The sequence below is a fragment of the Aspergillus aculeatinus genome (assembly GCF_003184765.1).
Source record: "Aspergillus aculeatinus CBS 121060 unplaced genomic scaffold BO66scaffold_50, whole genome shotgun sequence".
In the NCBI taxonomy this organism is placed as follows: Eukaryota; Fungi; Ascomycota; class Eurotiomycetes; order Eurotiales; family Aspergillaceae; genus Aspergillus; species Aspergillus aculeatinus.
This window is the reverse complement of record NW_020291519.1, coordinates 242,168-265,789: the sequence shown is the minus strand read 5'-3', so window position 1 is coordinate 265,789 and position 23,622 is coordinate 242,168. Positions and strand designations below refer to the sequence as shown.

Here is a 23,622-nt window from a genome sequence, read left to right as displayed (position 1 = left end):
GCGGTTCGTACTTGGCCCCCCCGTCAAGCCCCGGCAGCTATTGGTCGGTGCGTTGGACTATCGCCCGCCGCTCTGCAGGAAAGGAATACCGATTCCCTCCTGGCGAATCCTCACTACCAACCACCACGGCGCCAGCAGTATTCCCCCCAGATAATCCCCTAACAGGGGATCAGATATCAGACAGGGACTCCGGCCTGACTACGAGTCAGCCATCCCTCTAGATTGATCTTCCGTCCCTGGGATTGCGGAGCCCTGTGACGGCGGACGTTCCGGGTCGCCCCGGTGCTATTTACGTGACCCCGAGTCGCTATCGTGCAGTATTATTATCATTTGTATTCTCATTATTACTGCCTATCTGCGATCAGCCATTCGTGAGATTGGCACTCGATCTATCGCCTATCTCTCACCTCCCACTCCTCCCCTGTCTTGTCTCTCCCCGTATTCCCCCGGACCTATCTCCGTGGGCTGGCCTATCGCCCTATCACCTACCTGGCGCTCGACCTGCCCATTCCTGCCTTCCTGAATGGCTGCTGTTATCACCCTGCAGTCGTCCTCGACGACTGGCCCAACAGGCCCTTCAGCAGCGTCTTTCCAACAATCCCCTTCCTCTGACCACCAACTACTTCGTCCCCGGATCCCGCAGTCCTCCCAAGTCCAACAAACACCTGCCCCCCAGCCCGGTTCTCTATCTACGCCACACTCGCCTGTATCTTCCGTGGGAACGCTCCCTCGTGTCACCGCGCCAGGTCGGGATGGGTCGAGTTGTGACGCATGCGTGCGCAGAAAGAGCCGGTGTGCTATGAACGAAATGGTGAACAAGTGTTATTCGTGCGACTTTCACCGGCAGGACTGTACCTTCACACTGGCGGTGGCCAGTCGCCCCGGCACGGCCGACTTGCAGGCGAAGAAGCGGAAACTGGACGAGACCGAATCCGAGGAGCTGGGATCGCCTAAGAGGTATGATTTCACCGGGCACGGCCGATCTCGGACTTGGACTCGAGATATAGTAGGACTTTCAGCTAATCAACATCCCCGCCGCCAGGTTATCTACCCTCCCCCCGGTGCTGGCCAAATCCGACCCTGTCCGCCCACCCTTGAATCACACCCTCCCTCACCACCAACCTGATCATCAGTTGCCCACTTCCTCCTCCTCGTTCTGGCAACATTCCATCCAACATATTGGCCTCACCACCGACTTAGAGCCCGCCCTCCTGGACTTCTTGCCCTTGGATCAGAACCAAGAAGGGTTTGTGGCTGCCTCCCGTGTGCGGAAGTTCAGTGACGACGGCACCTTCATGCGGGTGGTCAGCACTCGATCGCCCGCGGACTCACCGCACACTGCTTCCTTGGACGCCATCGAGGGCCTGGTCGCTCCCTATGGCTCCACATTAGTGGAGAAGTTTTTCGAACATGTCCATCCCACCTTCCCCGTTCTCCTTGAAGACAGTTTCCGACAGTCCTATCGGGCCCGGAGTGGCCTGTCACCACTGCTTCTCTCTGCTGTCTATGTCCTCGCTTTGAAGTTCGTCGATGTTGGCCCTGCGTCTCAGACCATCCGGCGTCCCGATGCCGGCCGCTTGGAGAGCACGGCCCTTCGGCTTTTGGTGGAGTCGCTTCCCTACGCCTCCATCTCTACTATCCAGGCGGGACTGCTTCTTATGCAGAGGTCAAACCTAGCCACAGCCGCGTTGACTGCGCAGCTGGTCACAGCCGGCTTTGAGCTTGGCTTGCACCAGGACTGCTCTAATTGGCGGATGGACACATGGGAGAAAGGGCTCCGAAAACGCTTGGCATGGGCCCTATACATGCAGGATAAGTGGTCCGCGCTTGTGCATGGACGGCCGTCTCACATCTTCGCCTCCAATTGGATGGTTCAGGACCTGGTGGAGCAGGATTTCACCGACGCTTTCGCTGCCTCAGCACAACACGACGATGCGCCCGTCGGCCACGGCCCGCTATCCTTCTGTCACATGGTGGCTCTGACCACCATTCTCTCCGACATCTTGGATCGTTTTTACACTTTACAGGCGATTGAGGAATTCAAGGCAGCGGGAAACAATCGGACTCGGATGATTCTCGAACGTGCCAAGCCGGCCCAGATTCGGTTAAAAGAATGGTTTGGCCGCCTTCCGTCGGAGTTAAAGATGGACTCGGGCAGCGATCTGTTCGAGGTCGTCACTGAGGACAACGCTCGCAACGGTGCCTTACACTTAGCCTACTTCGCAACGGAGATCACCCTACACCGCTGCATTGTGCGGTCGCTGGCGCCGGAGAACGCCGACGCCTACTTGTCCCACATCTGTCGCTCCGCCGCCAAGACGCGACTGATCTCCGCAATGGACTTTGTCAACCGACTCCGGCCCTCCCACTTGCGGTCCTTCTGGCCGGCTACGGCACGGACCAATTTTGCTCTGATCGGCTCCTTCGGGGTCCTCCTTCGCATCTCCGCCCCAACCAAGGAAGAAGCCGAATTCTATCGGCTGCGACTCTGCGAATACCGCTGGACGCTGAGCGTCAGCAAGAAGGATGCTGAGTTTTTGGAGTTTGCCTTGGAGAGTCTGGACAACGCGAACAATCTGGATCATTACGTTCCTGAAAAACCTGGCATCGATGAACTGATGACCAGCGCTGCCAAGCCCACGACGATCAATCCCCCGCGCATGGGCGCCATGGAGGACTCAATCTTGGAGGCTCCGGACAGTGGTCTGGGTGGCACCTCCTCAGTCATCTCGGGATTGGCATCTCCAGCAACCTCTATCAGTGATGAGAGCCTGCAAGACTCCTCTATCCCACCTCTCTAGTCATCTATTACCCTTCTTCTTCTCCCACCTTTCTCTTTTTGATGTCCCCCCTAAAAGGAGATTCGCGATACCCCGGGCTTTACTAGCAGTGTTTTCTGTGTCTGCTTTCCCCAACCTTTATGTGATGCCCTGATGAATTTGCATGTCTCTTTTGGTTCTGGCGTTTTGTCTTCTTGCTAGGAGGGGGGTCTCGTTTCTATGATACCTCTTGCTTTTTCCACTTTGTGTCTTGATGACGGCTATGCTGCTGGTTTACGAACTAATTCCCTAGATGGACGGGTGGATGACTTTCCAGCATCCCACTCGCATTATATTTGTACATATGGTTTCATTATTTCCCCCCTACATGAAGGATATGGGATGAACATAGACTGGATGGCAATCAGATAGAAAGTGTGAATTGATCAAACACATGATTTAAAGCTGATACATTGTACAAAAGGCTTTTTTAGAAATAGATCATGTCGAGGCTATCATAGTCATCATCCTCTCGCCGGTCACCGACTGGCTCGGCGTCTTGGTGCTTTCCTCTTCGGTGACCCGTGAATTAGGCCCGGAGAAATCCCTTCCTTTCCCGTCTCTGCAGCGCATCCGCATACATTCCTCTCTCTCCATGCCATGATCACCAGCCGATTGATAGCACCCGCTCGCCATACAGGCATACCCCGATGATGTGGTCTGGGCGATTTAAAGCCACGCTAGGGGTCCAGTTAGCCTTTGTGTACCGAAATACAGTTCCCTAGGGAGGAAACTCGACCCGTGACGGTAGGTACCATTCATATTATGTTATGTTATGAAGTCTGATCTGTACTGTACCATTTACCCTATTTCCCTTTACACCCAGCGCGCCCCTCCCCCTCCCTCCCTCTTGCACACCAGGGCCGGCGTCCAATGAGCCGCCGGTTCACACCTCATAGTCACGGCTCAGTTAACCTACTACCGTGTTTGGGATGAATGAACTGGGGCTACCGAAGGGAAGACCAAAGCGGTGTCTGTCCTAGGTGGTTTGCACTGTACCTGATTTGGGACATTTCTTTTGCTGCAGGTGCGGACTTCGGGCTGGATTGGTGGTGGGGGTGGGGGCGAACCCCGGCTCGATGATGCCTTGTGGATACCTTAGGCAGGCACTGGGGCTTGCCTATAGGCTACGTTCCGAGGTTTGGTTTGTTTGTATTAGGTCTACTGAAGGCAGGATTCTGGGTTCTCGTCGAAGCTACTGGGACTGGGCGCTGTGGGTAGGTATGCGGGCTTCCGATCTAGAGCTCGGGACTGTGGTGCTAGCTACGCAGCTTGCGGCGATGTCTATAATCGAGTAATAGATACAGGGGACTTGTCAATAGTAACTCAAGGTCTTAAGGTCTCAAGACACGCATCCCCGCCTCCCGCTGCTCACTAAGAACATCTTAATCAGAACTCCAGATTCCGCTTCAGGTTCCAAGAAAGAACGAAAAATCACTGGCCCCGTTCCCAAACGCAAAGTCCTCGAGGATGATGGGATCCACCAGATTCGCCAGGATCTCGGCGCGGGTATCGTTGGGCTGCGAGTCGGGATTGAACAGCGAAAAAAAGAAATCGTTGTCGACGCCGGGTGCTGTGCTGGTCGCGGGGTTTGTGGCAGCTTGCTGTTGCTGGGTGTGCGGGTTGCCTAGGCCGAATGGTGCAGGTGAGGAAGCAGACGGGTTCGCTGGGCCGGTTATTGGCAGTGGCGGCGGTGGTGGCACGGTTGAAGTGGACAAGGTGTAGTGGGGGGTGCGACGTCGAGCTACGCAGGCTCGTGCGACTTCAAGGACCTCGCGGATCATCTCGGCGCAACGGCGGGCGACGACGATGTTGTTCATCGATTCAAAGATGTCGAGACTCTTCTCTACGTCGAGTAGCAGGTCTTCGTCGCGGATGCTGGGGTATCCCGAGAGAATGAGGTGGAGGAGAATCATGGCACCGTAGAGGGCGTAGGAGGTGTTGTACCACCTTTTTGCAGGAGGGGTTGGTCAGTGGATAGAGGGTGTGGGATGATGGCGCGGCACCAGGGGAACTGACCAGGTACGAATGTAGATCCGGTGTATGAATGATTCGTACTGCATGTGGATGCTGGTTCTCGCGGCATCGAGACAGGCGTGCAGGTGCTGGAGGATATTTGGGGCTTCGGTGTTGGAGGCTGATGCGGCGAGGAAAGGCTTGTGGATCAGGATTCGGGTATTGTAATATCCTGGGTACATCAGCTTCTGAGAAGGTAGGATGAAGTCTGTTTAGGATTGTCTGGCGTACTTAGTCTTAGCACGAGTTTCTGTTTGAAGGCCCACTCTGTATCATTGAGCGAGGCGGCGTCGATATTTAAGAATTCAGGTAAAGTAGACTTCCATCCCAGCAGTTTGTTGTCTAGATCTATGGCAATATGCGACATCTCGCCCACTGAGCGCTTGGGAGAGTGGTAGAGAAGGTGTGATGCCTCGGACATGATTTGTGCTAGCGCCGCCATTGCTGGAATCATTGCCACATGATTGTCTTCGGCATCGGCATCAAGTAGGTTGCCGGGAGTGACCTATGTAGGCACGGTCAATACATTTCTTCAATGGGTTGTCACTAGTACTTCACCTTCAAAATAGGTAAGGGAACTTGGTAGTACTGCAGGTCTTTCATGCTGTCTAAGCGACCAGAAGAGCAACACATCTCACTGCCTTTTCTTAGTAATCCTGAGAGCTTGAGTGTGGTATTCTGACCTACATCTCATGCGAATAAATACACCTGATCTTGTCAGTCAAGTACTATGAGAACACGACGATTTACCTACCACCAAGTCCGAATTCCTTCTTTGCGAACACCTGGGGACAAGGACGTCATCCCTGATGCCAGTCCAATGGCTACAGCGGTTCGGACCGCCATTCCACTATACATGAAACAACTATGCGGTCGAAGAGCGTTCTGACAGAACACACTCTGAAGAAATGGGTCAGCATGGAGTCTCTCTTCCATCAAAGTGAGAAAAGCTTACCAGGAGTAGAAGCGCCTGCACTCCCTCCAAGCTGCAGCTTTCGAATAGATCTCCCAGAGCCCGCTTGGCTCGGCCAAAATAGAAATCAGCAAAGTCCAACACAGATGGTCTGCTTGTGGTCCCGGCTCTCCCTGAAATGGGGCTGTAGTTGCAATAATGGTCTAGCAGGGCCGTCTCATGTGGACTGGCGTTGATCGCACCCAACGCGACCACAGCGAAGTATAACCCAGCGAACTTTGAGGATCCACGATGCAAGCTGGTTCTCCTGCTTATCACGAAGGCCTCTTTCTCGCAACGTTGCATGAATTTGCCTTTGCACAGCATAGGGTGTATATAATGCTTGTTGCAAAAGTAACTTCCAATGAACATTTTCTCGATTTCAATCTGTGCCTCTTCTGATAGGCTCTCGATCATTGGTATGACATCATGCTCGTGGCTTATATCTGAAATTTCCACTTAAATACTGGGGACTTCAAGACTTAAGTGTTGGTTTGTGCTCACCTGTATATCCCTTAGCTGTGTTCTGCGAGCTCACCACATTCTTCGCGGTTCCACCGCTGTCAATTACACTTTGCCCATCACTTTGTAGGGGAGATTGACTCGGATATTTTGGATTGTAAAGCAGATTCACGATAGAAAGCTGCGTTGTGTTGGTTGTAGGACGCGCACCCTCCGACTGCGTGTCTGCCGTCGGGCTGGGTGTCAACTGGTTCAATCCATCTTTGCTGGTTTGCACCGTGTCGGAAGCCGCGGTATGGCCCTCAATCGGAGCATGAATATGCTCATTACCAGGGACGGTTGACCCTCTAATGCCTGCCTGGGTACGGGCTCGTGCATACAAGTTGCCAAGGAAGGCCAGATTAGAGGAATTGCCGTAGAATTCTGTGCCATTTGTGTGAATGTTGACACCGCTCAACCCGTCTCTTGAGGCTGAGTCGCAGACTAGCTCAGGCGTGGCGGCTGCAAAGCATTCTTGAGCAAACAATCCAAGGAAGATGAATGACTAGAGCATAGTCTACTTACCGGGCATAGTGTCATCATCGCGCTTGGGAGTGAGATGGTCGGGCGAACTAGCATTGACGCTGCCATCACTTCGAGCGATGCGGGGTATTCCTCTGCTGGAATGGTCTGGGGGATTGACGTGCTGGAAGCTGTCATAGCGGCTCTGATCGACATCTGGCCATGGTGATGGTCTGGTTTTCTGTCTTGGTCTAAGGTCAGAACCCGAAGATAGCAAGAAAGCTGAGAACAAGGAGTATGGAGGTACCTCTGAGCCTCGCGAATCTGCGCTTGGCGTTTTACTATAGACGAGTTCTCGCTGGGACCTGCAGCTCTATACAAACAGTCGAGCGAATGATCTGAGAGTCAAATGATTAACCGTGTCGCTCACATACAGAGGGGTCGGTTCTGCAGTGTCTCATACAGGCACAATAAGAACAAGGCTGAGCTTGATCACACTATGTTTATCGAGAGTCAGTGGGAGATGTGACGAACGGACGAACAAACAGGAGTTTCTTACTTTGGTTTTGCGGACTCGACAAGTCTCGCAGGCACGGGAAGCGCGCGGCGGGCGTCGGCGAGAAGCGCGCAATTTGGCCGTCACCGGCGAGGCAGTTTCCCCTCCGCCTTCCATCCCTGACCAGTTGAACTGCAGTTCCAGTCAATGTTGTTGATCTCTTTGGGTTCCTGTTGACGATGCTACCTAGGTAAGGTACTCCGTAGTTATTGGATTCTTCAGCTGACTCCGACGACATGTGCTCCACACTAGAGATGCGCTAGATAAGATTGGCTCTCGACATTCTGATCCACCGGTCGCAGATTGCCAAATGCCCGATAATGCCGGCCAAGCTTACTTACGGCGAGCACGTCCGTCAAAGATTGGGAATCCGGGGTTTACGCGGGGTCTGGGGTTGACCCCTTTTGTGCTTCTCACAACTCGCAGAGGCTTCAGAAATTGTTACTGAGTACTCTGTGCTGGCAGGCTACGAAAAATGGGTCCCGCATTGTTCCTAAAACCACCCAATTTGCTGCCATGGTTTGAGCTTCGTCGCTAGTCATCGACAAATCGTCCGTTACGATTGGTTGGTGATAGAAGTCACTCTTACGAGCATGATGACATATGCGAGGATTGGCAGATATGTGATTCCATGCTCCAGATCTGCATCGTGATCCGCAATTATGCAGTCGAAAGAAGTTCAAAATGAAAATCATGATGCTCATTGTTCGGACGAATAAGCCATTCGTACTATACGTCATGGTATGCTCCGTCTCGGCCACCCGATATTGACAGCGGAAGGGAACTTCTATTCATGCTGCAGAATGACGACTCGCCAACAAACCCAGAACTATTGACGGTTGATGCAGGACCTGGGCCAGGTTGCTTGAGCTTCGGTAATGGAAAGAAATGTAGAGTACGGAGTAACTTGACGGAATACCGGCATATGGAACTCGCGTGCAATCCCTGATCTCTACGGAGAGGTGTTTTACATCACCAAGCTCCAGCATCTTCGATCATGCTTTGAACTCCCTGAGCAGACCGATGCCAGTCGCTCAATGCTAAATTGGTTGCTGGAAGGGAAGTCTTGCTCCTCCGCCACGGCTTCCTCCGTCGGAACCACCTCCGCATTATCCTTCCGCTCCGACGGATCTCGTTGAGCGGCATACACCCATGATACAGTTACCGGCGCAAACACCTGGAGTGATGTTCTAAGTCTCAAGTGGTTTATGCCCCGCATTAGGCTGATGCGGGGAGATTGTGTGTTTTGAGCCTTTCGAGATCAAAATGTTGCTAACCGAGGCGAGTTGCGAGGCAGACGAAGTATAAGAGAAAGATGTCCACGCCTCGGCGACTGTCCAGTTCGAGAACCATCACCGATCATTTCTATACCTACCGCATCTGAGTCTCACAATGTCTAAGCAAGATCTGAACGGAGCTCCGCCGGTCGAGGGACTGAGCGACCGAACTCGGACCAAATGGGCGGCCGCGTCAACGCCAGCGGAAATCGCGGCTAATCTACCTCCAATGCTCGACCTGACAATAGAGAATATCACGGAAAATGTGATGAAGATCAATTCCATGTGCGACAACCCGCGACTCCGATATCTCATTCTGAAGTTGATTCAAGCGGCCCATGATTACGTACGAGACGTTGGACTGCAATTTGATGAATGGGAGCAAGCATGGCAGTTTTTGACCAAAGTGGGTGACAGTCCTCTGCCGAGTCACATTATAGCCTAACAGCGCCTTCTGTAGGTCGGACAAATCTCGACCGATGTCCGTCACGAGTTCGTGCTTCTCTCCGATATCTTGGGGATCTCCGCGCTAGTTGACGCCCTCTCTTATCCTGCTGTGCCCGGAGCTACCGAGTCTTCTGTGCTGGGTCCATTCCATGACGAAGAAGCGCATTCATTCCAATACGGAGAATCGATTTTTACAGAGGGTACCCCCGGCGAGCCCACGATCGTACGTGGTTGGATCAAAGATACAGATGGCAATAATGTACCGAAGGCATTAATCGACGTCTGGGAGACGGACGGCAACGGAGTGTACGACTTGGAGTATGATGGAAACGCCGATCCCAACTGCCGGGGGAAAATCCTCTCGGACGAAAAGGGTCACTTCCTTTTTGTTTGTGTCAAACCCGTAGCCTATCCAATTTCCAACGACGGCCCCGTTGGCGAGCTCTTGCGCAAGCTCAAGCGGCATTGGTTCCGCCCCGCTCACATGGTTAGACCATTCAACCTCGGAGTCTGTGCATAGATGCTAACACCAAATAGCATTTTATGATCGAACACCCCGCGTACACCAAGCTGATCACTGCCCTGTACTCTCGAGACAGCAATTTTGTGGAGAGTGACACCGTGTTCGGGGTGAAGAAAAGTTTGATTGTGGACTACAAGTGGTGTGAGGACCTCGATTTGGCTCAGGAACACAACGTGACACCTATCACCAAGACAATTGACGGCAGGGAGTCAACAGGGTTCTGGCTTCTGGAACAGGACTTTATTTTGGTCAAGAAGAGCCCGCCTCCGCCTCGCAAGACGGAGGATTGAACCACGGGCCACGAGGGATAAACCACGCCCGGTTAATGTACGTATATATGGTACAACTGTGGCAGCGCAATGACACAAGACCACTCAATGTAACTCCTCATCCATGTGCATACACAAATACCGATACCGAGCATCAGAGTAGCTCTGTCTCCAGCAAACTGTAGATGGTGTGGTTGTCATAAGGTGACCCCATCGGTTCTTTCTCGGTGTATGCAGCCCATTTCTTCGCGAAGGCTGCCCCAATTCACTGAGATACAATGCTTTCACAATTTTGGTCCAATGCCTTGCCAACAGAGTCATCACATACACCTCCAATCCTCACTTGTCATAGTACTTTTTACAAAAAGGCTGCAAGGGCCAGACCGATCTTGTTTGGCCGCATGACTATAACCTGTGGGCTACACAGAGATTGTCTATCATGCAACCGAGGTAGTTGCGTCTCTCCGCCTTCTGACTCTCAGCTGCGAAATACCGACTTCATCGCCTCCATCACCTTCAGGACTCATACTCGATACAATGCAATCGATATCTTTGAACCTCCTTGAACAAGCCGACGGAAAGATCTCTAGCTCCCGCACTCCGATTGGCTTGAGTACATATCATTCTTCCGGTTCTGTCTTCGTCCCACAGCTTTCCACGGTCCCTCCACGGCACCCCGCTAATTCCGGAGAAGACTCCGAAGTCTCCATCCGATGGATCAGTCTGTCAGTCACTCGACTGGGCTGGCAATCGGATTCCGACGGATGAAGTACCCGAGACATGCTTTTCAGGCACAAGACGGCTATACACGGCAATGTATGAGAGCATCGGGGTGATGACTTGCAACAGTGCATGGTCATGCGGATGAAGTGTACGTGATGGTGATGGACTTGGTCGGTCTGGTATGAACGTCATGTTGAAGTTCCACGAGGCATGGGTATATTAAATGTGAGCTGCATGGTAAGTCGTCTTGTCCACCTGGCAGCTTGCTCATCCTGACTGATCGGTTCTTATCTTATCTAACCTAGTATAGAAGCTCGACCAACCAGCGCTTGCCTGTGTTTATCATTCATGTACCGACGACGATTATTTACTCAGCCTTTGCCCCATTATCTACAGGCTTCCTTTACACTTGCTTCCTCTCTAAGAATCAGCGCGATCCGACTCACCTCAACCATGGCAGCATCAACTCAAGAATGGAGCCAGGATTCCCTTCGGGCCAGCTTCTGCCACGCGCTCTCTGAGATGTACAAAGATGAGGTTCCTCTCTACGGCGATCTCGTCGACCTCGTCTACCAAGCCGATACAGAGACCATCATCGCACAGGCCAAGCGCTCAAGTAATGATCTCACCGACGTGGACGAGATCCTCCCCGCACGCCACCGCGTCGAACGCCATGGCGCCATCCGACTGGGCACTGCTCAAGAACTCACCACCATCCGCCGCCTGTTTGCCATCATGGGCATGCATCCAGTCGGCTACTACAATCTCACGCTCGCCGGCTTCCCCATGCACGCCACGGCCTTCCGACCTACCAGCCCAGAAGCCCTATCCAGACACCCTTTCCGCGTCTTCACCACCGTCCTCCGCATGGATCTCCTCACCCCGCGCACACGTCTCCTTGCCGAACGCGCCCTCTCCCAACGCTCCATCTTCACAGACCGACTCCAGACCCTCATTGAGATCGCCGAGGGCCGACAAAAACCAACCCCATTCACCCCTGAAGCCGGTCAAGAGCTCATAACCGAAGCCCTCAAAACCTTCCGTTGGCACTCCCACGCCACCGTCACACTGGACGAGTACCAGACCCTCAAAGCCGAACATCCCCTCATTGCGGATATTGTCTCCTTTCCCAGTTGCCACATCAACCACCTAACGCCGCGGACGCTCGATATTGATGCCGTGCAGTCCAGAATGTGGGAGGCGGGTATGCCGGCCAAGGAGCGCATCGAGGGGCCCCCAAGACGAAAATTTCCAATCCTGCTACGACAGACGAGCTTCAAGGCCCGCGAGGAGACAGTCTTCTTCCGGACCGGACATGGAGATTATGTGAAGGGCTCGCATACCGCGCGATTTGGGGAAGTCGAGCAGCGGGGATTTGCGCTCACGCGCAAGGGGAGAAAACTGTATGATGAGATTCTGGCGGCAGTGAATGCTGAGGTTGCAGAGATGGGAATCGGGACCGGAGATGCGCAATACGAAAGCATTCTTGAAAGACATTTTCAAGGGTTTCCGGACGAGTTGGGTGAATTGTGGGCGCAGAAGTTGGCGTTTTTCTACTATCATGTCACTCCGAAGGGGAGTAAGGGCTTGAGCGGGTTGAGAACCGCGAGCGTATCCCAGCTTCTGCGAGAAGGAGTACTGGAGTATGAGCCCATCACGTATGAGGACTTCCTGCCGCTCTCTGCGGGGGGCATCTTCAACTCCAACCTGGGGAACACGACCCAGTCGAAACGGTTGATTATGGAGGCCGAGCCGGATCTGGATGGGTTTCACCGGATGCTGGGAGTCCCAAAGACGGATGAATTCAGCTTGTATGCGCGGATGCAGAGTGACAGTCTGGATCAGTGTCGGGTGCAACTGGGACTAGAAGAGATTGCGGAGTGAGATGTGGTTTGTGAAGGTACAGTACAGTACAGTCTAGTACATACATGTTAATAGTCTAGTAATCATTCATACTTGTGTCATTAGCCAAGGCGTATAGACCTTGCCTCTTTCCCTTTTGAGTAAACATGTCGTGTTACTGCAACTCCCTCCCCTCTTGCCAACAAATCCTCTTCCACCTCTTCTGGCTCAGTGCTTCTTCTTCTTCATACCCTCTTCTCTTGCATATAATTCACTGATCGCATCGTTATCCGACACCCATTTCCTCGAATGTCCTCCAAGCATCGTTATTACTAAGATCCTCCATCACTAGTCCTCTGAACAACTACCGTTGGATCCGAACAAGTCCGCCATGCATACCTCCTCCTGGCTTCTATTCGGTCTCGCAGCTGCAGTCTTCGCCGAGGAAGAACAGGACCTCAATCTTTTCCACTATGGACGACGAGGTCCTCTTCTAGGAACTTCCTTCGGCACGCCCGGTGTGAACGCAACCTTTGACTATATCGTTATTGGAGGTGGAACTGCTGGCTTGACCATCGCGAGTCGCCTTGCCCAGAGTGAACGATTCAGCGTAGCGGTCGTCGAAGCGGGTGGATTCTCCGAGATCGATAATGGCAACTGGTCCGTCGTCCCTGCGTACGCCCGAGGGCTCTTTTGCGGGGACGCCCCCGAGGCGTATCATCCATTGAACGACTGGCGCTTCAAGACGCAGCCACAGCAAGTCCTGGGTGGCCGTGTCTTCCACTGTGCGCACGGCAAGCTCCTAGGAGGCAGTTCCGCTCAGAACAGTATGAACTATAACCGCCCCACCAAGGGCAGCATGCAAAAGTGGGCAGAAGAAGTGGGTGACGAGAGCTATACCTTAGAGAACATGCTGCCGTGGTACAGGAAGTCTGTGCGCTTTACTCCGCCGGACCCGACCATCTGGGGTGAATATGACATTCTGCATAATGAGGACGCCTTTAATAACGGCGGTCCTCTTGAAGTCTCGTCGGGAAATTGGATCGACCCGTTGGCTAACACTGTACGCAAAGTTCTGACCGATGGGCTTGGGTTCAAAGAGACGGAATTCAACAGTGGCGGCCTGCTAGGCTCTGGGTTCATGAGCCGAACTATCAACCCGAAGAATGCCCATCGTTCCTCATCCGAGTCCAGCTTTCTGCAAGAGGCACTCGACAGTGGGAACGGGCTGACAATCTACAAGAACACGCTCGCCCAGAAGATACTGTTCAACGGCGGAGACAAGACCGCTTCCGAGGTCCTCGTCTCAACAGCCGGCACGTTTGGGACCTCAAACCTCAATTTCAACGTCAGGGCTCGCGAAGAGGTGATAGTATCAGCGGGACCCATACAGTCTCCGCAACTGCTCATGGTCTCTGGTGTTGGTGAATGCGAACAACTTTCTAGATATGGTATCCCCTGTGTCAGCCACCTCCCAGGCGTCGGTAAGAACATGCAAGATCACCCTGTCGTGATTACAACGTGCCGTGTGAACGAGCAGATGGTGCCTGTTTTGGTGACCGAAGAGGCATCAGATCAACTGCATGTCCGACAATATATTGAGAACGCCAGAGGGCCGTTGACAATCGTAGGGCCCGGGTACTTTGGCTTCGAGAAGCTGCCGCAGCAATATCGTTCCCAGCTATCTGGGGAGAATCTCAAGAGCCTTGCAGACTTTCCCGAGGACTGGCCCGAGCTTGAATGGGCACTTAGTGGCGTCAGCCGAGGCACCGATGCTTCTGAGGGAAACTATACCATTGCCATGGGATCAATAGTTCAGGCTACGTTCTCTCGCGGAATGGTCTCGTTAGCCAGTCCTGACATGTCCACGCCGCCTATCATTGATCCGCAGTGGCTTGCTGACCCAAGAGACATGAATACTTCAATTCAAGCGTTCAGGCGCAGTCGTGAGGTTTGGACCCATCTCGCTGAGGTTGGGGTTATCGACCTGGAAACGTGCGTGCCAGGGTCCGAAGTGGAGACGGATTATCGGGTGCGCGAGTTCCTCAGACAAGATGCGTCGGCGATCAACCATGCCTCATGCACGTGCAAGATGGGTCAAAAGGACGATAAGATGGCAGTCATCGACAATGCGGCCCGAGTCTTTGGAGTGCAACGCCTGCGGGTTGTTGATATCAGCAGCTTTCCCTTCCTGCCACCGGGTCATCCGCAGGCAACTGTCTACGCCCTGGCTGAGAAGATTGCAGATGAGATACTGCAAGCAAGCATTAATTCCAGCTCATAGCTGTGGTGCGGTGGACTGCCCTCGTGTGCCGACTTTGGGGCTTTGTATATAAAACATTCTTAAAAGATCTTCTGGACCATTCCTTGACACCAGTCTCTAAGCGTAGCCCATCTGTTGATCATGCTGCGGAGGGTACCGTAGTCAATGCTTGACTCATGGCTAATCACTCCGAGCTTCGAGGAGACATCAATCCGTATCATTGCTTTCATTGGTTGGGTATTGTCGACACCAGAAGAATATCTGCGTTGTCTGCTGAGTGAGAGTCTCAAATCTACCCCGTCCTCAGACATAAAGAAGAAAAGCACGTTGAACATTCGAAAAACCCAATTATGAGATACAATACAAGTGCACCACTTGGTGCATGGAAACAGACACCCACTTTCTATCTGTACATAATCCTTCGCAATTGCAGGTTCCAACCATCCTAAACATGCACCTCTTGCCCAGTCTTCGCCTTTCTCACTCTGGCAGTCTCCCTCTCCCATCCAACAACAGCCCCATGTGAACAGTCACTGCATCCAACCCAAAGAAAAATCCCGAACCCGCAAGTAACAATTTTCGAGTACCCCATCACACCGTGGGGAAATCCTCCTAAGCAACGACCGCCCCCTCGCGCAACAACTCCTCCGCGGTCTTAATCTTGACATCCATAACCCGCAGCAGGGTGTACTTGTGCTTGCTCCGGACCATCTGCACGTGCCGGCGGCGGCGCTTCGTCTTCTCCTTGACGCGGAGGGGCTCGGAGTCGACGCCCACGACGCGCACGCGGCACTCGTACAGCCGCTCATCGACGTAGGGCGCGCCCTTGAGCGAGAAATCGCGCGACCCCAGCACGGACGCCCGGTTGAAGCGCAGAATGTCGCCCGGCTTCACCTTGGGCATCAGGAAGGGCAGGCGGATCGAGTCGCCCTGCGTCAGCAGGTAGGGCCGGTCGTGCAGGTGCGAGATGATGTAGTGCGGCTGCTGGGTGGTGAGTTGCGGGAGCTGGGCGAGGAGCGTCGGCGTGAGTTGCAGCGGCGCGGTGAAGGTTGGGGCCACGGGTTTTTTGAAGTCGATGGTGGAGGTGGAGGAGGGGGGTTCTTGGGGGGTGGGCGCGGGCGTGGAGGTTTGGACTCGTGGGGTCGCGGAGAGGGGGGATTCGGGGTGTGTTTGTGTTTGTGTTTGTGTTGTTGTTGGTGCTGGTGCTGGTGATGCGGCGCTGCTGTGAAGACAGGCCCGGGCGACGGAGAAGCGTGCGGCGGCGGCGCATGGTTGCTCTATTGTCGGGAGGGCGAAGGCCCTGGCGAGGGCAGTGCGGGAGAACATTTTTGATGGTCGTGTGTATCTGACGAGGCTCACTTGAAGGCAAGCAATAGCGATTGTTCCCTGCTTGTTGGTCAATGGGGACAACCAACCGATCCAGCAAACCAGAAGCGCTTTCTTTCCACAGGAGAGAGAAATTCCGGACGGGACGATAAAGTTGGGCCACGTGACTTATTATCGGTCGGCCCGCCAAGCCCCTCCCTCTCCGAACTTTTTTGTATCCAATCCTTCCCTTTTTGCTTGCTGGCTTGCTTGCTTGCTATCAGACCTCCTCCCTTTTTGTTGATTTTGTCGTTGGCCTTTGCCGCTTTCTCAACATGGTATGTTGCTGCTGATTCGATTTTGTCCTGAGGGATTTTCTGCTAACGATTTATTCTTCCACAATGAACAGCCTCAGAACGAGTTCGTCGCACCTTTCTCGAGCCACCCGGCGAAAAAATCATTGACCATGGTGAAAACAGGTATATCGAACGCTGGACGAAACAGCACGGTAAGCGTCTCGATCACGATGAGCGCGCCCGCAAGAAGCAGGCCCGTGAGGTCCACCAGCAGTCCAAGGATGCCCAGAACCTGCGCGGTCTGAGGGCCAAGCTGTACCAGCAGCAGCGCCACAAGGAGAAGATCCAGATGCGCAAGCGCATCAAGGCCCAGGAGGAGAAGAACGTCAAGTCCTCCGCCCCCGAGGAGCCCTCCAAGACGCCCCTGCCCCAGTACCTGCTCGACCGCTCGCAGGCCACCAACGCCAAGGCCCTGTCCAGCGCCATCAAGGACAAGCGCAACGAGAAGGCCGCCAAGTTCGCCGTCCCCTTGCCCAAGGTCAAGGGCATCAGCGAGGAGGAGATGTTCAAGGTCGTCAACACCGGCAAGAAGACCCACAAGAAGTCCTGGAAGCGCATGATCACCAAGCCCACCTTCGTCGGCAATGACTTCACCCGTCGGCCCGTCAAGTACGAGCGCTTCATCCGCCCCATGGGTCTGCGTTACAAGAAGGCCAATGTCACGCAGTACGTTTGTCCATTCCCTTCCCTTCCTACCGCTTGGGTGGCCTTCGAGAACCCATCCATCCATCCTTTTGATATCGAGCAAGCACACCTTCCGCTAAATACTAACGCTATTATCTTCAATCTTCTCAGCCCCGAGCTCGGTGTCACCGTCCAACTCCCCATTCTGTCCGTCAAGAAGAACCCCCAGAACCCTCTATACACTCAGCTAGGTGTCTTGACCAAGGGTACCGTGCTCGAAGTCAACGTCTCCGAGCTGGGCCTCGTCACCACCTCCGGAAAGGCAAGCTACCACACCCCTCCTTTTCTGTACATGCGAGATCCAAATCTAACAGCAAGCAGGTCGTTTGGGGTAAATATGCCCAGGTCACCAACAACCCCGATCTCGACGGTACTGTCAAGTAAGTTTCCTGCCTTCTCGGCCTCTCATAACCCTCGTATCCTAACCATCCCTCACAGCGCCGTCCTCCTCAACTAAATCAAAACCCCGTTCTCACCCTTCCCTGTCAACGATCATGACAACAACGGCTGTTTCCCCGTCTTTCTTATGACCTGCGTCGGTCTGTGCCTTTTTTTCTCGTACCATTTCGTTGCGTTTGTGCTTCAAGTGAAGTGGATTTTCTCATTGGGGTGTGTGTGGCGTTAGTGGCGCGCAAAGTGTGCTTGCTTGCTCGTTTCCTTTGATCGATCTTTCCTGAAAAGAGATTCCCGTTATTTGAATCGTACCTCAACATACATAGTAGTTAGCTAGATACACAAAACGAATTTATCCTCCGGTTGATGAATTGATACCCAATCAATCGTTTTGAAAGTCATTTCGGAGACTTAAGAGCTGCAGAGAAATGCGGTTTACAAGCAGTAGAGTACCTCAGTAACAGTTTATGGTCCTCTGAAACAGGTTGACAGGTCGCTCGTCGACCTCGTTGCTATGTGGTGTCTGGATCAAGAGAATAATCAAGAAACCCATACAAGCTGATCGCAATCACATTCCCTCTCCTACCAGTTCTTGCGCCGCCTCTATGGAAACCAACACATTTCTCAACTTGTATCTAGAACATACAACACAATGCAATGCACCCATCGAAGAGAGAATTTAAATAAGTGTCTTGAGCTCGTAACATATGAACGAAGGGAAACCATACTATTCCAGATTATTGAAGACGAAGAGAAAGATCTTTGTAAACCTAGTACAAACAACTCCGAATACACCATGCTCTCTTGCTGCTGGAGCTTTCCAATGGTAACCCCAACCAGATATAAGAAACGATCAAACAGGGCTAAAGCGCGACAGACACACACAATAATAGAATCACCCCTTGAAGCCGTCCCAGTGCTTTGATGCTATCCAAAATAAGCGTGGGGCAAAGGGTAAGAAGAAAACGAGAAGAAAGGGTTGGTCCAAGAATGGGATAAGGGGAAACAAGAAGAGAAGAGAAGGGAGATGGAGGATAGAAAGAAGAAAAAGGTCGCAACCGTCATCCCAATCTGTGGTGATGGTGGACTAGACAACGCCGGGTTCAATCAGGATATCAAGATAATGGGTAATATACCAAACAAGTGCGGGGGCTTTCAATCAGAGGACATAGGGAATTATGTGAGAGGGTATGTATGCAGAGACACAGAGAGTATGACAGGGAACCACTTGGCACGATCGATCGGGTGTGGGTTAGTCTAGGGACCCTCTTCTAGGGCTGATTTGATCTTGGCAAAGAAACCGGCCGGCCAGGCGGCAAGCTCCTCGTCCTTCGGGATGCCGCGGACACGGCAGTGGTTGACCACATTGACCAGAATCCGGTTGAGCATATCTTGCGTGACGGGGACTGCGGCCTCGAGCTGCGCGTCGGGGTATAGGAAGGGGTCGCGCTGGCTGAGGAGCTCTTCGACAGTGGGCCGGAGGGTCTGGTCTCTTTGAAGGCATCGTTTCAAGGTACGAACCAGACCGGGGGGTACGGGGACGCCTCCTATCGCGAAGGCCGGGAAGTCGATCTTCACGTTGGGATTTGGGATGGCCAGGATACGTTCGTAGTACTTGGCGATCTTGGCGAACGGGGGCTGGCCGTAGACCATCTTGTACAGGATGCATCCGAGACTCCAGACGTCGCTGGGTTTACCCAGCTTCATCATCTTTCCCACGCTTGCCGGCAAGCCGAGGGAGGCGTTGGAGTCAATCAGAGCCTCGGGGGACATGTAGTTCGGCGTTCCCACTTGCTGCTCGCGATGCACATTGACAGTGTTGTCCTGGATTGCATTTGCAATACCAAAGTCGATGAGCTTCAGTCGGCCCTGAACAAGCAGGAAATTGGCAGGCTTCAGATCGGAGTGCACGACATTGTAGTCATGTACTGCTTGTACGCATTCGAGCATCTCCTTCCAGTAGTAACGGGTGAAATTGATATCGAATCGTGCATCCTCCGCGTTCAGTCGATAAGTAAGCACTTTTTCAAGGTCGGATTCACCGATTTCCATCAGTACACTCAAAGTGTGCTTATCCTGATTCAACTCCCAGTCAAAGAGACGCACGACGCGGTCCAGGTTCTCAAGCTTCTTGAGCAGATCGATCTCGCCCTTGTAACCGGCCAAAGTCACGGGGTCGACGTCTTCGAGATTAACGCGCTTCAGGGCAAAGATCTTGTAATTCTCAGCCATCACACGATAGACACGAGAGCTTCCTCCACGGCCAACGCAATCTAGCCGTGTGAAAGGCTTGTGGTTCACTGAAACTTGATTGCGCTTCTTGCGAGACTGAGATGCTGTAGCTGCTCCACCGGTAGCTGTGGCAGTTTCCAGAACAGACATTTTGGGGGGAGGCGGAGCTGGTCGATGAGGGGTATTGTTGCTTCGCGTGGCTAGGATTTTCCGGTCTGCGGGCGTCTCCTTCTCCTTCTCCTTCTTTTCTTCCTCGTAGACCACAGGTTTGTCAAGCAGGTTGAAACCTTGCGGTTTGACCCGCTTGAAGGTCGGTGGTGGCTCATTTTCCTGGTCACGATTCGAAGGTAACGTTGGCGGGGGAGGTACTTTGAATACCGGCTGGTCCTTGGCGCTCGACGGTTTCGATGACATTTCCGACGAAGAGCCAGGGGTGGACTTGGAGTGGGAGCCATACGACTTCGGAGAAGACGATCTGGAAAATAAGCCGTCGCCAATGACATCCCGGTCGCGGTGTCGGTCACGGCGTTCCTCGCTTCTCGTCGGCGGGCTCGGGTCGGCCCACGAGACTTTGGGGGAGGAGGATTTCGCTGTATTCTTGTAGTGGTAGTGGTCGTTATCGTTATTTTCATCATAATCGGTCTCTCGGATCTCGTTTTCTTCACTCTGGCGTCGTAATACCCCTCTCCGCGCAGGCCCATTGAGGAAAGTACCGGTCAGTCGGCCGACCCGTTTGACGCGCAGTGAGCTGTGCATGCCCATATCTTCAATGTTTCGCGTGCGGAGCACGGATGCGGTACCCAGCCGCGGAGCATAGTCATCGTCGTAGCTTTTCTCCCCTGAGCGTGTCGCGCTCCCATGCTCCTGGTCGTCGATGTAGCTCCTTTCGGCCGATCGCCTCTGGGACGGCGACAGGGATGCAGGCGACCGGGTGTTGCTGCGCGATGCATTGATACGGACGCTCCGTGTGCGCGGTGCGGGCGTAATGAAATCATTCTGTACGTGGTTTCGTTCGCTATGTTCGGCGTTTTCGGTCTGTGTTAACGGCGAGCTTTCTCTCCGGCCGCTGAGCGAGGGAGCGATCCGAACCACCCGGGGCGCGGGGCTTCCATTCGACTGCTCAAGGGGCGAGGTGGTGCGCGAGCGCCTCTCTTGGCTTGAACCTGCCGAGCCCAGGTTTTTGTTGCGTAAGCGCGGTGACAGGTCGAGTCCGTCTTCGTCGAGTAAGGCCTTGACGGACGCGCTGAACTTGGGTTCGGGAACCTCCTCATCCGAGCTGTCGCCGGCGGCATACTGCCCAGCGGATACACTGTGACGGTAGGCGAGTGAGTTGCGCACTTCTGGTGAGGTCCGTCTGGATCCTGAGCGAGACGCGGCGCGGGACATTGAACGGGAGGAAGGTTGGCGCTGCAGCCGGGTGTTGTACGCTGCTGCTGCTGCTGCTGTTGAGGAGGAATGAGGAGAGGCCATCATGACAATTGGGGACAAAGTCGCATAGACATGTCCACCAGAGAGTGTCCGGGCCTAGGCTCCTCCCAGAAGCACGATCCAAGTGCCTGCTGTGAGGGGTTAGTATGTCGAGGTCGGAGGTCGGGGTAGTTTTGGTGTTTTGTCGTCGTTTTTGGCATGGAAACATTGGAAACATGGAACTTGCGCCGTAATGCGCGAGGCTGGGAGCACCCAAGTCACGTGGGTTTACTCGTTGCCCCGGGCGATCGCACCCCCCAACAACAATCGGCTGCCGCTGCAGTCTGCGTTCTGCACGGTACACACACACTACAATACACTGCATCAACAATACATTTTCGATGCAATTCGGTGGCAGCATCAACACAGCCTGGATATATGGTACGGTAAATTGCATCAAACCTCCTTTCGATCTCGTGGTAATGCAAATGGAGTCGGAGGAGCGAAGTACGTCCTGTACTCTTAGCTACATATTTAAACGCGCTGAATGATAAGTTCATATTAATTGCCCGCAAATCAGCATCAGCGGCCATGCACTGGCCCTGCTGCACACCGCATCATCAAGGGTCTGGGCATTGTGTCATTCCTACTGTAAACCAATAACCACAATGGTTTAATATCCTTATATGCTTGTTCGATTACATCTGCATACCCGAGATCTTCGCTCATACCTGGACTTGTGGATGTGGAGATGACACTTCTGCAAGCAATATATATCTGCAGAAAATTTCGATGTCTGGACAGTCCTAATTATGAGCATCCTCACATGTGTGCAATTTCAATAGAAGATGCCTAGCTACTTACTAGGCCCTTTGGCCATGAACTTGATCTTTGGGGGCCAGGGTGCTCATAGATAAAATCGACCTTGCTTCAAAATTTGTATATGCATACTGCAGCATTTGCATCAAACAAATGATTACTGCAACCAAGACCAGTTTTCCACATTTATTGCACACGGGACTCGACTTCTCCGTGCAAGCCTGGATTTGAGAATAGCCGTTCGTTCTCACTCTCACATCTCAGATTTGATGTAATGGGCAGCTTGTCACGATTACTACGAAAAAGTTGCAAGAGAGCTATGGTACACCGGCCATGGCTACTACCCACCTCCTCAGCAGTCTGTGGGTGTGAACCCATCCAGATCACAAGTCGTGTCCTCTCAATCTCCAACGGTTGGCGGTCAAAGGGTGCCATGAAGAGACAACAAGAGACAGACCAGACACTGAGAAGATACTTGTCTTGTCGAAACTGCAACAGGTCAGACGCCGCTTCAGGATACCTGGATATCTAGGCCTCCCTCTTCCTTGAGTGCGAAGCTGTGCATCCTCCTTCTCCTTGTTTCACCTGTCAAAAGAGGCTTTCCAAGAATATCTGACTAGCCAAGTTGTCAACGTCAGCCCGACGCGTTTCAACAAAGCCGCCGCGCAAAGCTTCTTCCGTGATATAATTAGCAGAGGCAGACCAAGTGACCTGCTAGGTAGTGTCGTTCTGAGGCACGACATCCTGATCGTCACTGCAAGTTGAATGGTCATAGCTTCTTGCCTGGAGAACAAGCCGTAAATTCTCCTGCACCTAGCCACATTTGGCACACCTGCCAGTATCGAGCATGGAGATGTGACGTGTGACCTACCGAACCTTCCGCCTTAGAGCAGACGACGCAGTCCCGTCCTGGATTGCTGAAGTGGATAGGATATCCACCGATGCACACCTGCCCTATCTCTTGTTTTGCGATTTCGATCCGGTCAAATCTCGGAAGGGAGACCCACACTCTGCTGATCTGCTGAAGCAAGACTCAGGCTGCAAGAACGTCCATTAGTATACTGTAGATGTCAAGTAATCAGCATGGGATGTGGCTTAATGGACATTCATCTTCACGAGCAACGGCAGCAGCAACGATTCTGCCCTGCTCGGACTGATAGCCCCTATCTGGATAACAGTACTCCGTAGAGAGCCGCCACGACAGTCTCGTGGCTTTTGACATAGGCTGGCCGCTGGCTGCACTTTAGAGTTTGGGACTGCCAGGGCAAATAGTCTTAGATCGGTTTTTTGAGAATGATCGATGAACCGTGGAGAGGCAAGGCTAAGAATAACAGGCCAGAGTCAGTGACTCAGTGGTACGAGTAGACTGGTAGTACGACGAGACTAGTCCCAGCATGAAACATGGCGACGTGAAGGTGGCTCTCTTCCGAACAGGAGAAAAGCAAAAATCAAGAGCGCACCGGTAGAAGCAAGAAGGCAAGCAGGCAGATCACCTGATATCCGCATCTCCCTCTCTGTCGGAATCTCTCCGTTCTCACGGACCACAACCAATTCCATAGTCTCGTCCAAACTGCCCCGACTTCTACCTACCTACTATTACTATTAGCAACAGCGTACCATCGCGCCTTCAGCTTCTGGTCGCCTATTCCATTTTGGATTGGCTCAATTTTCAGTTGCAGGTTTGTTCTCCAGGGGTAACCCGGTCGGATCTGGTCTGGTCAGTCAATAATGATTCAAATCAGGCAAACCTCCGAGGTTCGCTCAAAACCGGGTCAA

General features: G+C 53.1%; 9 protein-coding genes across 9 annotated transcripts; 6 read left to right on the top strand and 3 right to left on the bottom strand.

The window, feature by feature from the left end:
• Positions 1-503: 503 nt before the first annotated feature.
• On the top strand, positions 504-3,179 carry BO66DRAFT_356963 (putative C6 transcription factor (OTam)). Its single transcript, XM_025644892.1, has 2 exons — positions 504-957; positions 1,043-3,179. Exons 1-2 carry the CDS (start codon positions 524-526, stop codon positions 2,799-2,801), a joined length of 2,193 nt encoding a protein of 730 aa, XP_025500343.1. The 5' UTR covers positions 504-523; the 3' UTR covers positions 2,802-3,179.
• On the top strand, positions 2,901-3,227 carry BO66DRAFT_183211 (uncharacterized protein). The gene has a single exon (XM_025642388.1). It carries the CDS (start codon positions 3,000-3,002, stop codon positions 3,189-3,191), a length of 192 nt encoding a protein of 63 aa, XP_025500342.1. The 5' UTR covers positions 2,901-2,999; the 3' UTR covers positions 3,192-3,227.
• Positions 3,228-4,174: 947 nt separating this feature from the next.
• BO66DRAFT_381436 (Zn(II)2Cys6 transcription factor) lies at positions 4,175-7,423 on the bottom strand (the record flags this gene model as incomplete). Its single annotated transcript, XM_025645955.1, has 12 exons — positions 4,175-4,769; positions 4,839-5,007; positions 5,067-5,340; positions 5,394-5,472; positions 5,523-5,543; positions 5,590-5,735; positions 5,791-6,226; positions 6,270-6,750; positions 6,814-6,995; positions 7,058-7,148; positions 7,214-7,247; positions 7,310-7,423. The coding sequence occupies 12 exons, from the start codon at positions 7,421-7,423 to the stop codon at positions 4,229-4,231; spliced, it is 2,568 nt and encodes an 855-aa protein (XP_025500341.1). The 3' UTR covers positions 4,175-4,228.
• Positions 7,424-8,575: 1,152 nt separating this feature from the next.
• On the top strand, positions 8,576-9,885 carry BO66DRAFT_183159 (aromatic compound dioxygenase). Its single transcript, XM_025642387.1, has 3 exons — positions 8,576-8,989; positions 9,044-9,517; positions 9,568-9,885. Exons 1-3 carry the CDS (start codon positions 8,699-8,701, stop codon positions 9,841-9,843), a joined length of 1,041 nt encoding a protein of 346 aa, XP_025500340.1. The 5' UTR covers positions 8,576-8,698; the 3' UTR covers positions 9,844-9,885.
• An 870-nt stretch (positions 9,886-10,755) lies between these two features.
• BO66DRAFT_459987 (VOC family protein) lies at positions 10,756-12,429 on the top strand (the record flags this gene model as incomplete). Its single annotated transcript, XM_025652274.1, has 2 exons — positions 10,756-10,759; positions 11,018-12,429. The coding sequence occupies 2 exons, from the start codon at positions 10,756-10,758 to the stop codon at positions 12,427-12,429; spliced, it is 1,416 nt and encodes a 471-aa protein (XP_025500339.1).
• A 151-nt stretch (positions 12,430-12,580) lies between these two features.
• BO66DRAFT_459984 (GMC family oxidoreductase) lies at positions 12,581-14,671 on the top strand (the record flags this gene model as incomplete). The annotated part of the gene is made up of 1 exon (XM_025652273.1): positions 12,581-14,671. Exon 1 carries the CDS (start codon positions 12,779-12,781, stop codon positions 14,669-14,671), a length of 1,893 nt encoding a protein of 630 aa, XP_025500338.1. The 5' UTR covers positions 12,581-12,778.
• Positions 14,672-14,960: 289 nt separating this feature from the next.
• Positions 14,961-16,393, bottom strand: BO66DRAFT_394652 (mitochondrial 54S ribosomal protein bL21m). Its single transcript, XM_025648043.1, has one exon. The coding sequence runs from the start codon at positions 15,974-15,976 to the stop codon at positions 15,263-15,265; it is 714 nt and encodes a 237-aa protein (XP_025500337.1). The 5' UTR covers positions 15,977-16,393; the 3' UTR covers positions 14,961-15,262.
• BO66DRAFT_394651 (rRNA-processing protein NSA2) lies at positions 16,216-17,751 on the top strand. The gene is made up of 6 exons (XM_025648042.1): positions 16,216-16,293; positions 16,365-16,375; positions 16,435-16,977; positions 17,107-17,257; positions 17,317-17,375; positions 17,434-17,751. Exons 1-6 carry the CDS (start codon positions 16,291-16,293, stop codon positions 17,450-17,452), a joined length of 786 nt encoding a protein of 261 aa, XP_025500336.1. The 5' UTR covers positions 16,216-16,290; the 3' UTR covers positions 17,453-17,751.
• An 894-nt stretch (positions 17,752-18,645) lies between these two features.
• BO66DRAFT_331493 (serine/threonine/tyrosine protein kinase MPS1) lies at positions 18,646-21,006 on the bottom strand (the record flags this gene model as incomplete). Its single annotated transcript, XM_025644091.1, has 1 exon — positions 18,646-21,006. One exon carries the CDS (start codon positions 21,004-21,006, stop codon positions 18,646-18,648), a length of 2,361 nt encoding a protein of 786 aa, XP_025500335.1.
• Between the last annotated feature and the right edge of the window lie 2,616 nt (positions 21,007-23,622).

What these genes read in the sequence shown, in the direction of transcription:
- BO66DRAFT_183211 (XM_025642388.1), top strand. Translation starts at nt 3,000, where the DNA reads ATGATACCTCTTGCTTTTTCCACTTTGTGTCTTGATGACGGCTATGCT.
- BO66DRAFT_394652 (XM_025648043.1), bottom strand. Translation starts at nt 15,976, where the DNA reads ATGTTCTCCCGCACTGCCCTCGCCAGGGCCTTCGCCCTCCCGACAATA.
- BO66DRAFT_394651 (XM_025648042.1), top strand. An exon ending in AAGAAGGCCAATGTCACGCA is followed by an intron (nt 16,978 to 17,106) that starts GTACGTTTGTCC and finishes CAATCTTCTCAG; the next exon opens with CCCCGAGCTCGGTGTCACCG. An exon ending in TCGTCACCACCTCCGGAAAG is followed by an intron (nt 17,258 to 17,316) that starts GCAAGCTACCAC and finishes AACAGCAAGCAG; the next exon opens with GTCGTTTGGGGTAAATATGC.
- BO66DRAFT_356963 (XM_025644892.1), top strand. Translation starts at nt 524, where the DNA reads ATGGCTGCTGTTATCACCCTGCAGTCGTCCTCGACGACTGGCCCAACA. An exon ending in GAGCTGGGATCGCCTAAGAG is followed by an intron (nt 958 to 1,042) that starts GTATGATTTCAC and finishes CCCCGCCGCCAG; the next exon opens with GTTATCTACCCTCCCCCCGG.
- BO66DRAFT_183159 (XM_025642387.1), top strand. Translation starts at nt 8,699, where the DNA reads ATGTCTAAGCAAGATCTGAACGGAGCTCCGCCGGTCGAGGGACTGAGC. An exon ending in CATGGCAGTTTTTGACCAAA is followed by an intron (nt 8,990 to 9,043) that starts GTGGGTGACAGT and finishes CGCCTTCTGTAG; the next exon opens with GTCGGACAAATCTCGACCGA. An exon ending in GGTTCCGCCCCGCTCACATG is followed by an intron (nt 9,518 to 9,567) that starts GTTAGACCATTC and finishes AACACCAAATAG; the next exon opens with CATTTTATGATCGAACACCC.